Raw genomic sequence first — 11,075 nt, 5'->3', positions numbered from 1 at the left:
CCCCCCCCCCCCCCCCCCCCCCCCGGCTGTGGGTCACCACCTCAGGCACACCCCTCAAATGAGCGAGCCCAGGTGCTGAGGTCAGGCCTGGGTCTGCAAAGGGACAAACTCCCCTCAGTTCAATCCAATCCTGGAAACCAGGATAAACCACGGAGTTCATTGCTCCTGCGACGTTGCTGTGGGGCAGGATGCTTGTGGTCCTCTCTGGAGGCAGCTGCAGAGAAACTTTGTCCTGCTGCTTGCCTTCCTCTGGTGTCGCCCCGCAGCTCTGGGGGAGAGAGCTCAGAGCAACCCAGCTGGTTCCTAAAAGGATACTGTCTTCCTAGGGATCCCCTACCGAAGAGGCTACCTGCTGTATGGTCCTCCCGGCTGCGGGAAAAGCAGCTTCATGTGAGTATTGCCAGCTGGCTAACAGCAGTTCTCCTGCCAGCTGCCTGCTCTGGGGCACAGCAGTCGCTGCTGAGAGGGTGTGGATGAGTTTGGGTTTGAAATGCAGGAGTGGGCTGTGCCTCCTGAGTGGTGCCTGGTGTCAGCGTTCACGTTGCTGGCACCGTGACAGGTCAGGGTGATGAGCCCTTCGCGCCCTTGCTTTGCACAGCGCTGCATGGCACCAGTGGGCTGAGCAGGGACTCCCACCTGCCTCCCGTATCTGTTCCCCACTGGGGGAGGATGCCTCTGCCCTCTCCCCTGCTGCTGGGCAGGGAGCTCTGGTTCTTCCTCTGCTCTGGGCTTTCTCGCTGTGATTCACCCCTGTGGTTTGTGTCCTTCCCAGCACAGCCCTGGCTGGGGAGCTGCAGTACAGTATCTGCCTGCTGAGCCTCAGCGACCGCAGCCTCTCCGATGACCGGCTCAATCACCTCCTGAGCGTGGCGCCGCAGCAGAGCATCATCCTGCTGGAGGATGTGGACGCTGCCTTCGTCAGCCGGGACCTCGCCGCTGAGAGTGAGTGGTGCCCCCATTCCTGGGCCAGCAGCGGAGGGTTTGCTGGCTGCGCTGGGGGGTGGTTTGGACTCTGGGCTGCTCTGCCACACCAGCAGAGACCAGGAGTGGGCAGGTCTCTGGGGCCTCAAGGCCCAAACTGGGCCTTGCCCAGTTTTGGCTAGGCCATATAAAGAGAGATTTGGGTCCTTCATCCTCAGGCAAAGACACTTCTGCCCAGCTATTTTCAGCATGAGGGAGGGGGTGGATTTCCCCCTCATTCTCTTTTTGGGTTCCCAGGGTGCGGGTGGGCGGGGGAGGTGAATGTGCTGCCAGCCAGGGAGAGGCAGAGGGTCAGCCTCAGGGGAAGGAGAGAGCGGGGATCTTGGCTTAAGCCTCGGGTGATAGGGAGGTGGCCCACAGGACTGCACGGGGTGAGTGGCCAATGGATATGATCACGGACACCTCCGTCCCCAGACCCGTCTGTGTACCAAGGCATGGGGCGCCTGACCTTCAGCGGCCTCCTCAACGCGCTGGATGGTGTGGCCTCCACAGAGGCCAGGATTGTCTTCATGACCACCAACTATGTGGACAGGTTAGAGCTGCCCTCTGGGAGGGAACAGGGAGGGCGGCATGGGAAAACCTTGCTCCCCTTTGATGACCTTTATGGAGAGCTATTTGCATCCTCCAGCGTGAAGACTGGGGGTTCAGGTTTCCCAAATCCTCCCTCGGGATGCAAATCCCTTGATTGCTAATCAGGATCCCCTTTGCTGGAGCCCGAGATGCTTCCTTGCTGTTCAGACCATGGTTGTGCCCTTCAGGAGAGGTACCAGCTTCCTGCCCGCGGGGATCTGCGGATTTTGGGGTTGTGGCCGTGCTGTGAGTGAAACGCTGGCCCCGCGCGCAGCACATTGGGTTGGCAGGATGCAGCCTGGGCTCATGGCACCTGGCCAGACGCTGCCCTGTGGCGGGCTTGGCTCGCTCCAGACCGAGCTGGCCTGGAGGGTTGTTCAGGGGTTGCTCATGGGACAGAGATGGGCAGAGCTGTCTCCCAGGACACACTTCTCCTCCAGAGCCAGCCCTTCCCCAGCTCTCTCATTTCTGTTAGATGGATTTCCGCCCCTCAACCCTCCAGGGACAAACTTCTTCCCCACCTTTACCATCCCACAGTGCAGAGCACCTTGCAGATAGGACACTGGCTGTGCTAGCGTGGAGGGGGGCTTCCTGCAGGACCCACCCTGCAGGGGCACTTTGATCAGGTTTTCAAGGCACCCCCGTGTCTCTCGACAGGCTGGACCCGGCCCTGGTGCGCCCCGGCCGCGTGGATCTCAAGCAGTACGTGGGCCATTGCTCCCCCTGGCAGCTTGCCTGCATGTTCCAGCGCTTCTACCCTGAGCAGCCCCCGGCTGCAGCTGAGCAGTTTGCGGAGCAGGCGCTGGCAGTCTCCAAACAGATCAGCGCTGCCCAGGTGCAGGGCCACTTCATGCTCTACAAGATGGACCCCGAAGGAGCCATTGCAAACATACACTCCATCCTGCTGTGACCAGGGGCCAGCTTACCCCTACGTCGCTGTGAGGACTGGGACAAGGACTTGACCATCCCGGGGATGCCATGGAGCTGCGCAGCCACGCAGGCCAGGTCTCTGTTCACCTCTACCCCTCCAAGGCCTTGGCTTTTTATTAAAACATGCGGAGAGTCAGAGCTGCCAGCCTTACAGCAGGGAGAGGGGATTGGCTCTTGCTGCTCCCCAGACTTGGGTGCTACTGCACTGGCCCCGCTTGCCAGCTCGTGCCTCCTGCTGGGATTGCCGTAAGCTGCCAAGGCTCCTGGATGTGAATCCCCTTCCTTATGGGGCAGCCCGGGGGTGCCCCAGACGGGCATTTCCCTGGGGCAGGACGTTGGGGTGCTGCACTGCTAAAGAGCTGCTGGTCTTTGAAGGGAGAACGGTCTTCACTGGTGTTTGAATATCCTCTGTGAATTGCACAACACGGCTCTTGGCTCTCCAGTCCCTTCGCCTGTTAGTTGCCCCACTAAGCTGCTGGTCCAGAGCCCTCCTGACCAGGGCCTGGCATGGCCAGTACCGCAAATCCAGAGTGTTTTCAGAAAAAAGCAGCTCCCAAGAGACAGCTCGTTGTCCCTCAGGCTGCAGGCTGGTGCCACAGCTCCTGCCCTGCCAGCTGCGATGCCAAGTTGCAGATCTGCTTGGACGTCGTTCCTGGGTGGGCATGACTGTCCCTCCTGCCAGAGGAGGAGATGCAGGGTCCTGGAGCTACTGCAGGCCTGCAGGTGGCTGCAGACGAGAGGCTTTGGCTGGTTACAGAGTATCTTCCCAAGAGCTTGATGTTAACCCCAACATGAATTTCTGCAGCCAGGCCAGCCCAGTGCGAGGTGCAGAAACGCCTGTTGGAGGTGACTATGCCTCTCCTTCCAGCAGGAGCGGCCCTGTGTGGCTGAAAGAAGGGATTTGGCCAGCTGCTGGCAGTCTCACAGCCTCTTCCCTGTCACTGGGCTTCCTTCCTGCCAGGAACAAAAGTCCTGGATGGGCTGGTAGAGCCACAGGTGCCCAAAATACAATCGAGAAGCGGGCAGGCTCTGTGCCTCCTTCCCAATGCCACAGAGTCAGGGGTCAGGGTGTGCGTGCTGACCCACAGAACGAGCCAGCCAGAGCCTCTCCCCTCCCTAGTCCTTGTTTCAGAGTCCTGAAACCAGCTTCCCCAGAGCCAGCCCCGTGTTCACGTCCTTGTTTCAGGGGCTGCATCACCTTGGCGGGGCTGGGGGAGCTGGTTCTAGGCCAAACCCAAATTGTTAGGTCGCTGCTTAGCCATCCTCTTGGCTCTGCCCTGCGGGGCCAAGGGCAAAGCCGAGTGCGCGGGGATACAAAGGGGCCCAGCCGATGCCACCTGGCTGAATTTCAGCACAAACAGGCGCTGCTTTGATGCAACCCCAGACTTGCACAAACGTTTCCACAAGTGAAGGGTTGATCCTGTGGCCACTGGGCGGGTCTCTAGTGACTCAGGGTGGCTCCTGGAGCAGGGTGCTGCCGTTGGCATCTCAAACCCTGTGCTCAGCCGTCCCGCAGAGGCTGACTGCTTGGTTCCAGCCTCTTCCCTCAAAGCTGGGGGTCAAAACTGGCCAGTGAGTGACTGGTGAACACTTCACAGCATGCTGTTCAGGAGGATGGGGGAGTGGTGAGGGAGAACCAGAGGGGCCCGATGCCACCACAAGAGAGCACAGGCAACATCTGTCACTCTGCTTTTAATAGTGTTAATGCTACAGATGCTGCCAGTACCCTTCTGCCCAGCCCGAGTGCTTTTGCCAGTTAAGCCTCACAACAGCCCTGTGAGGTAGGTGGGTGATACAGGCAGACACCAAATGAGGAGCCCCAAGGCGCAGGGTGCAGGCTCTGTTCCTCCCTTCTGACCCGGAGGTTTGTTTTGCTTAGCCCAAATTCACTTCCACGTGCTGTTGCAAAATCCTCTGCTCCAGGCTGACAGCAGTGAGTCAGAAAGGTGAGGGCCCTTCCTAAATCCCTACTCCCAGGAAAAAACCCTCCCCTCTAACATGTGTGACATTTGATTGAAGTTACTCAAGTCCTCGCTCACTCCGATTCCATGGCTGAACTCCAGTGCTCCAAACATCGGGCACAGCAGTCTTCCTGCTGAGAGTAAGCCTGGCTCACTGGAGGAAGCCAAGGAGCTTCAGCTACTGCGAGGGGCAGAGATCTTTGTTTCTTTCAGGACATACCAGATGCGTTTCTTGGAGCACAGCAGTTTCACAAGTGAAGGCAGGAGGCAGCAGAATAAGCACCAATAAATCAGATAAAGTTTACACCTTTTCACTGAAGTGTGGACAGGCCGTTCACCCAGAAACCGGCTGGAACAAGGACAAAGCAAGCACTGAAGAAAAATTAGGGCTCTCTTCAGGGAGCAAGTGCTCAGCCCTTGTCCCCAGCAGGGCACAATGTCTGGTGCTCAGATCCCCAAGCCCAGGACAGGTAGTGTAGGCTCAGACCAAGGAGGGGAAAAAAAACAAATGCTTTTAGAGCATTAGGGTTGAAAATAGGCCAGTGTTGGAAATTTAAGCATGGAAGGTTCTTGGGCAGTGGGTTAAACCAACCCCTTCAGGACAAGGCCAGGTGTGGAGAGAGCAGGGCAGCAGGTGAGGAGGGCCCATTCGAGACAGCTTCTGTGCACCCTTCATGTGCCAAAGGATCAATCGGGCAGATGCAGCACCAACGCCCTCCTGGCCAGCACGCAGCCCTTGGTTTCCTAGGGATCTCACCCGAAGCTCTGGCAAGTCCATTGCAGCACAGCCATTTTTGCACTCAGCAGGAGGAGAAACGACGCACGTGTGGCCAAAAGAGAGGTGAGGGGCACAAGGCACGAACAAGTGTGAAGGAATCAGTACTGTCTGGGTCAGCCAGACAGCTTACATGGAGGCAGGCAAAGCAGGGACCGGGGAGCCCTCCTGCCACGCCGGAGTGCCAGGGGAAGGTCTCTGCCCTGGCCCTGGCCCCAGCCCCCGGTGTAGAGAGCAGGGAGGGGAATGAGCAATACCAGGGATCAACACCTTCGCTCCAAACAGCAAAGAACAGGAGTGAGAGGGCAGAGAAAACAAAGGGAGCAGGCTCTGGAGAAGGCCCAACAAATAAATTTAATAGCAGTGTCCCATTTCAGAGGCTTGAGATCGCCTGTCACGGCTCTGGAGTGGGACACTGTTTACATCTGTGAAGCAGCAGCAGAAGGAACCGCACCAAGTTAAACAGCAAATCCTCATTTCTTTGAAGCAAGATCAGCTCGAAGATGAAAGGAGGGTAAGAGTATCCAAAGTATTGGGGCATGTCTTCACGCCGGGCTGTTGGGAGCTCCAAGAGATAGCCTAGCCTTAGAGGGGGATCCCAACAGATGCAGGTCGCAGAGCAGAGTGCTCTTCACAGGTGGAGACTGCCTGCACAAAAGCAGTTGAAGGACAGGGCAGGAGCTCCAGCTAAATTCAGCCTTCCTGGAGGAGCAGAAGCCAACCCAAAGCCGCAGCCACCAGAGAGCCCTGACCTGCCAATGTGTTGACTTAAGCTTAATTGAGCTCTCCTGGCTGGGACTGGGAAGTGTCCTGTCATACAAAGGACTCACCTGGCCGAGCCCACCAGCTGAGCAGCGGTCAGGGCTGCGGGAGAAGCGATGTTGTCTCCCAGGGACAGGGACAGGAGTTGAGAAGGCGCTCTGAGAAGGACTGGGGGACACAGCAAGCTGAGCTCCAGGCTGCTGCCCTGGCACAACCTCATCACTTGGCACCACCACAGCTCCGCTGGTACGCTGGCTTCCAGGGAAGGTCCTGCCACAACTCTGGCTCTGCCGTGGCACTGCACTGGGCTCAGTCCATTTGCTCTGTAGGTATGCACATTTCTTGGCAGCTCACGTACAGGGATGATGGCTGCAGGTCCCCAGTCAAGGCTTCCTCTGCCCCCTGGGTCCTCCGAGACCAAGGCTGACATGATCTCTCAGGAGTCAGCTTCTCCAACGCTGGTGACAGCCAGTCGCTCACGCCAGGATGCTTCGCTCTGCACGTGCCCTGGAGACACTGCCTGTCCCAAGCTGTGCCACATGCCAACTGCCTCCTCCCTCCCAAGGGGTACGGTGTCTACTTGCTACTGCTCCACCAGAGCCTTCACTGTTCTCCCCAGAAACAGCCCTTCCCTCCCCCAGCCCAGCCCCTCACCACTCCTGCTAGGAGCCACTCTCTTTCTCAAGGAGATGGGCTTCTTGACGTCCACCGGGCCTGAACACCCCTCGCCCTCTTGGTGCTCTGGGGTAGGAACCATGCTCCTGGACCCTGGATCTCTCCCACCTCCCACAATCCCAGGGCCTGTGGTGGCCCTGCCAGCTGGGAGCTGCTCTGTGGTTGCTGCGGTTGAACGCCAGGTTCTCCTTCTCCCTGCCGTGGGCCTCAGCCTCCTCCTCCGGGGTCCATCTCTCCACATCACGGTGCTCCTCTTTCAAGTCCACTGCCTCTGTTACTGGTGAGGGGTCTTCAGGGCACAACTCCTTTCTTTCAGCCAAGGCAGCAGCCCTGCTTCTGCTGTGAGGCTTTGGAAACTCCTGGCTGTGCCTCCTACCAGGTCTCCGCTCTGGTCTCCGGCTAAAGCCCCTGGGCCCCCTGGAGCCGTGGAGCAGATGACAGGCTTCCTCTGCCGGTTCCTGCAAGCTGCTGCACGACTGCCTGCCCTGGTCTCTGGGGCCTGGCCTCTCCCCTCTGTACCTCTCCCTCTTGCTCTGTTGCTCCCTGGGCACAGCAGGCCTCTCGGGCCGCCCGGGTTCTGCCCTGGCCTCCGGCGCCCCGGCTGGCTCTGGAGCCGAGGCTTGGCTGGGCGGCTGGGGCATGTCCACAGCGCTTGCACTCACCGGTGGCTCAGAGGCAGCGGCTGCTTGGCTTGGATCAACAGCAGCTGGAGGCTGAAAGAGAGAAGCCACTGGTTAAGAAAGGGACAGGGCAGCGCCACAGCCGACGACAGCGCTCAGTCCTGCAGTCCAGGGCCCCCCTCGCCAGCTCTCTGCCCCCGTGCCATACCGCCTGGAGGCTGATGAAGTAACGGTTCCTCTCTGCTTCAGGGTCAATGATGCCCCCTTTCTCTTGCTGTCTCTTGAAAATTAAGCGCAGTTCTTCTTGGTGCTGCAGCGTCTTGGCATCTGGCCTGTACGGCTCCTGAGCGGCAGAAAGTGAGGCGGGGTAAGGGCTCTCTCAACACCTGGCACGGGTAGGCAGCTGGCAGTGCTAAGAGCTACTCCGCAAACCCTCCTTTGATCACACAAGGGACACAGGATACAGAGCTCATTTCATGGTCTAGGAGAAGAAAGCTCAGGCCTATACAACTAAGCCTGCTCTTTGTGGACACATCAATCAATCAGGAGACACCCTGCTAGGTTTTATGAACTGCCCTTTGGATGGGCTGCCTAGGAGGACCTGAGAGCATGCAGCGTCTGTTCACTCATCTGTTATATTGTCCCAGTTGAAGCTACCCAGCGAGCGGGCGCAGCTGGGCAGGTGAGCCCCCACCTCTTACCAGCGGGTGCTGCGGGGGCGGCGCTGCCTTCAAAGCACAGAGATCGTAGACCAGGGTCTCCCGGCAAACGGGGCACTGCACACCGACTTCCTGCGGGGAGGCGAGAGGTGATACCAAACCCCAGCCACGACCCAGCCCACGCGCTGCCGGATAATCCCCAGCCTGGAAGCGGAACAGGGTGGCCTTCTTTTCTCTTCTGCCAGGGCAGTGAAAGCCAGGGGGGTTCCAGCAGCATGAAAGCAGTCTGGTGCCTCAGTGACTGCTACGGAAGGTGTCTCCACCACGAGGCACGCCGGGATTTGTGCTCCAGCGGCTGACCGCTGTACAAACCACCTCTGTCAGCACATAGGGCTCCAGTCCTCCTTAGCCTAGGATCTATTTTTCCCCACTCCAAAGTGGAGCGTGTCATCTAGGCAACGCCTCTTTGAAAGGGTTTTGCAGGAAGGAGCCTTTGACTTGTTTCACACTCAACTGTGCTGTTTGCTCTGCGGCTGACAACTGTTCCAACACCTGCTCAGGCAGGTTTTATCACCCCAGAACGCAGGTGATCATGTTTATCCTGCCGCACACCCCTGCAGTTCAAGGACTAGGGAAGGAGCTCTCTCTTCTAACTCCTGTGGTTCCAGAAGTCCAAAAATGCTACCAACTCCCCTGCCCCCTCACACAGCAGGCCCTGACCCAGAGATCCAATAAACCAACTGCTAAAGTACTAAAAGCCCACAGGGTAATTTTGGTTGGAAGGGGCCCTTGGAGGTCACTTGGTCTAATCACTGCTCTGATTCTCAATGCAGGCACGACACTGACCGTGCTGCCAGGTCAGGCTAGCCCTCGCTCCATGTCCCAAAGGGGGTGACACAGACGTCATGAGGGCCTGTGCAGGGGGCGGGGGGAAGAGCCCAGGGCCCGGTACCTGTTTGGGGGATGGCGCCAGGTGCTGCTCTCTCTCCTCCTGTTGCATGAGGATCTCCTCCTCCATGTGCTGGGCGTAGCGGGCCAGGCAGTGGGAGTGGAAGTAGTGGTAGCACTTGGTCTTTGTGAAGGCTTCTCTCTCCTGTAGAGGAGAAAGGGCAGCTTTAAAGGGTTTCTGAGCACAGGGTTGTGTAGCCTCCCCAGCTGAGATGGGCTTTCACTCCCATGTCAGCGCTGGCAGTGGGGAACTAGCGCTATTGCTGGCAGACACATAACATCTTCTGCTGGGATTCATCTCTACCTCCTCAGCTCTTTCTGGGACATTGCTCCCTATTCTGAGAGTGAGAAATACTCCTAATGTCAAGCTGCAAAGCTTTTGTGACTGATTTATCTGCATATGTTCCCATGTAAGCAGCAACCTTCCCACCTGATGTGTTCTTCCCAGGCAGGCACCGCCTCTCCTTGCAACCTGGACAAGGCAAGCTCCCCTGTCCCTGCAGACCTCAGCACCCGCATGGATGTGTTCCAGTTCCTCCTGACTACCTGTGTGCTGAACTCCAGGTGAGGTTTGACCAACACAGGGAAGCTGAGATGAACCAGCAACTATCCCCCGACCCCACCTACTCCCTTGGAGACGTTCCGGCATCACTCGCTGCCCCTATAACCTGTTTCTGTAGATGGCTATCTTCAGGCTGACTGGAAGAGTAGCATATACTGCCTTAGGAAGGTTCATGCTGAGTAGGACTGCCTACAGACCAGGGGGGCAGGGGGCTGCTGAGGCACACCCCGGTCTCAGGCCAATATGCCAAGCTTTGAGCCCCAGGCTCCTGTTCTCTTGCCTCGCTTCCCAGCCAGCTTGCGGGGCTGGGGGACACGTTCCTACCTGGAATCCGTAGAGGCAGATCACACACTGGCCATGAGGAATGTTGTTGTCAGTGAGAATCTCCTTCCCCTTGGGCACACCGCACACCCCGGTCACAATGCCAAGCTTTGAGCCCCAGGCTCCTGTTCTCTTGCCTCGCTTCCCAGCCAGCTTGCGGGGCTGGGGGACACGTTCCTACCTGGAATCCGTAGAGGCAGATCACACACTGGCCATGAGGAATGTTGTTGTCAGTGAGAATCTCCTTCCCCTTCTGCGGGAGCATTAAAGCAAACATTTTGCTCACTGGCCTGCCCGTGGGCACAGGGCCATCCCACCCCTCGGGCAGTCAGGGACCAGTGTCCATGGCTGGTGACCCCCAGTCTCCCCCAACTCTCACCTCAATCAGTTCGTAGAGCACCTCTGTCCCCAGCCTGGCTTCAGCAACACTTCTGAGGGTCTGGGATATCCTACAGCAAAGCAGCAGAAATACTTAACACAAGTTTAGCCATGCCTTTTCACTCTCCCACATACCTGTCACCCCACCACAATGACAGGAGGAAGAAACAGAGCACTGGCCTTCAGGCTTTGCCTGCAGCATGGGATGGGCACATGTGCACACACATATTCACGTGCTCCCCACAAGCCAGTGCACAGGAAGCCTTTGTCGTCAGAGGACTTGCAAGAGCAGGTCTGCATGGCTCCTTGGCTTGAGCTCACCCAGCACCCTTCAGTTTTGGTGAACCTCAGGCTTCGTTTGTCTGACAGCAGCCCCCGAGCAGGTCTGGTGGGAGCCACGTTACTCCTATGCTGTCGGCAGGTACCAGGGTCTCTCTGCACACACTCTGCTGCACCAAGGACAGGAGCACAAAGGCAATAAGGGGCTGCCCAAGGACTCGGCTCAGTCCCACCTCTGTCAAAGCAGGACCAACAGCTTCAAAGGCCCAGGGGATTTAGATTGCAATTCAGAGGGACCACAGGGGAACAAGCACAGGGCAGACCCCTCGGTGCCAAATTCGGCACCAGCGGCTCCCATGAGATTTAAGACAAGGTGATTTAGGGACCTGTATCCATCCATTAACTGGACACGGGGAGCCACATGAATTTGAGAGAAGGCTTTTCCACCAGTTCTGCCTCCCGGATCTCCGGAGGAAAGGATCGCCCTCTCCCCTCCCTCCCGGCACTCACTTTTGAATTTGCTCATCTGACAGCCCCCGTGGGTTCCTGATCGAGATTTCCGGAGCTTTGTTGGGATACTAGGAAAAAAAAAAGAAAAAGAAACACCCAAAGCACAACAAGGAAGGCAGAGAAGCCCGGGGCAGGGAGGAAAGA

General features: G+C 58.0%; 2 protein-coding genes across 3 annotated transcripts in view; one reads left to right on the top strand and one right to left on the bottom strand.

Annotated features, from left to right (window-relative positions):
- LOC103895379 (mitochondrial chaperone BCS1) overlaps positions 1–2,923 on the top strand; it is a 4,345-nt gene extending 1,422 nt beyond the window's left edge. The window contains exons 4-7 of one of the 2 annotated variants that reach the window (XM_009274944.1): positions 327–390; positions 773–942; positions 1,396–1,513; positions 2,209–2,923. In XM_009274944.1, coding sequence (XP_009273219.1) covers positions 327–390; positions 773–942; positions 1,396–1,513; positions 2,209–2,461 — 605 coding nt within the window. In that variant the 3' untranslated portion in view covers positions 2,462–2,923. Of the gene's footprint in view, positions 1–326; positions 391–772; positions 943–1,395; positions 1,514–1,609; positions 1,689–2,208 lie in introns of those variants that run through there. The other variant, XM_009274945.1, reaches the window with a different exon arrangement.
- A 1,233-nt stretch (positions 2,924–4,156) lies between these two features.
- RNF25 (ring finger protein 25) lies at positions 4,157–10,998 on the bottom strand. Its single transcript, XM_009275027.2, has 7 exons — positions 10,932–10,998; positions 10,144–10,213; positions 9,946–10,017; positions 8,886–9,026; positions 7,976–8,065; positions 7,483–7,617; positions 4,157–7,367 (listed from the first exon to the last, which is right to left on the bottom strand). The coding sequence occupies exons 4-7, from the start codon at positions 8,949–8,951 to the stop codon at positions 6,642–6,644; spliced, it is 1,017 nt and encodes a 338-aa protein (XP_009273302.2). The 5' UTR covers positions 8,952–9,026; positions 9,946–10,017; positions 10,144–10,213; positions 10,932–10,998; the 3' UTR covers positions 4,157–6,641.
- Between the last annotated feature and the right edge of the window lie 77 nt (positions 10,999–11,075).

Source organism: Aptenodytes forsteri, unplaced genomic scaffold, assembly GCF_000699145.1.
Source record: "Aptenodytes forsteri isolate BGI_AS27 unplaced genomic scaffold, ASM69914v1 Scaffold255, whole genome shotgun sequence".
Classification (NCBI taxonomy): Eukaryota; Metazoa; Chordata; class Aves; order Sphenisciformes; family Spheniscidae; genus Aptenodytes; species Aptenodytes forsteri.
The sequence above is the reverse complement of the archived record's forward strand: the minus strand, read 5'-3'. Positions and strand labels throughout refer to the sequence as shown.

Coding starts and splice junctions, on each gene's coding strand:
- RNF25 (XM_009275027.2), bottom strand. CDS start 8,951: ATGGAGGAGGAGATCCTCATGCAACAGGAGGAGAGAGAGCAGCACCTG. Junction 7,618..7,975: donor CGCCCCCGCAGCACCCGCTG/GTAAGAGGTGGG, acceptor TCTGCCGCTCAG/GAGCCGTACAGGCCAGATGC. Junction 7,368..7,482: donor ACTTCATCAGCCTCCAGGCG/GTATGGCACGGG, acceptor TCTCTCTTTCAG/CCTCCAGCTGCTGTTGATCC.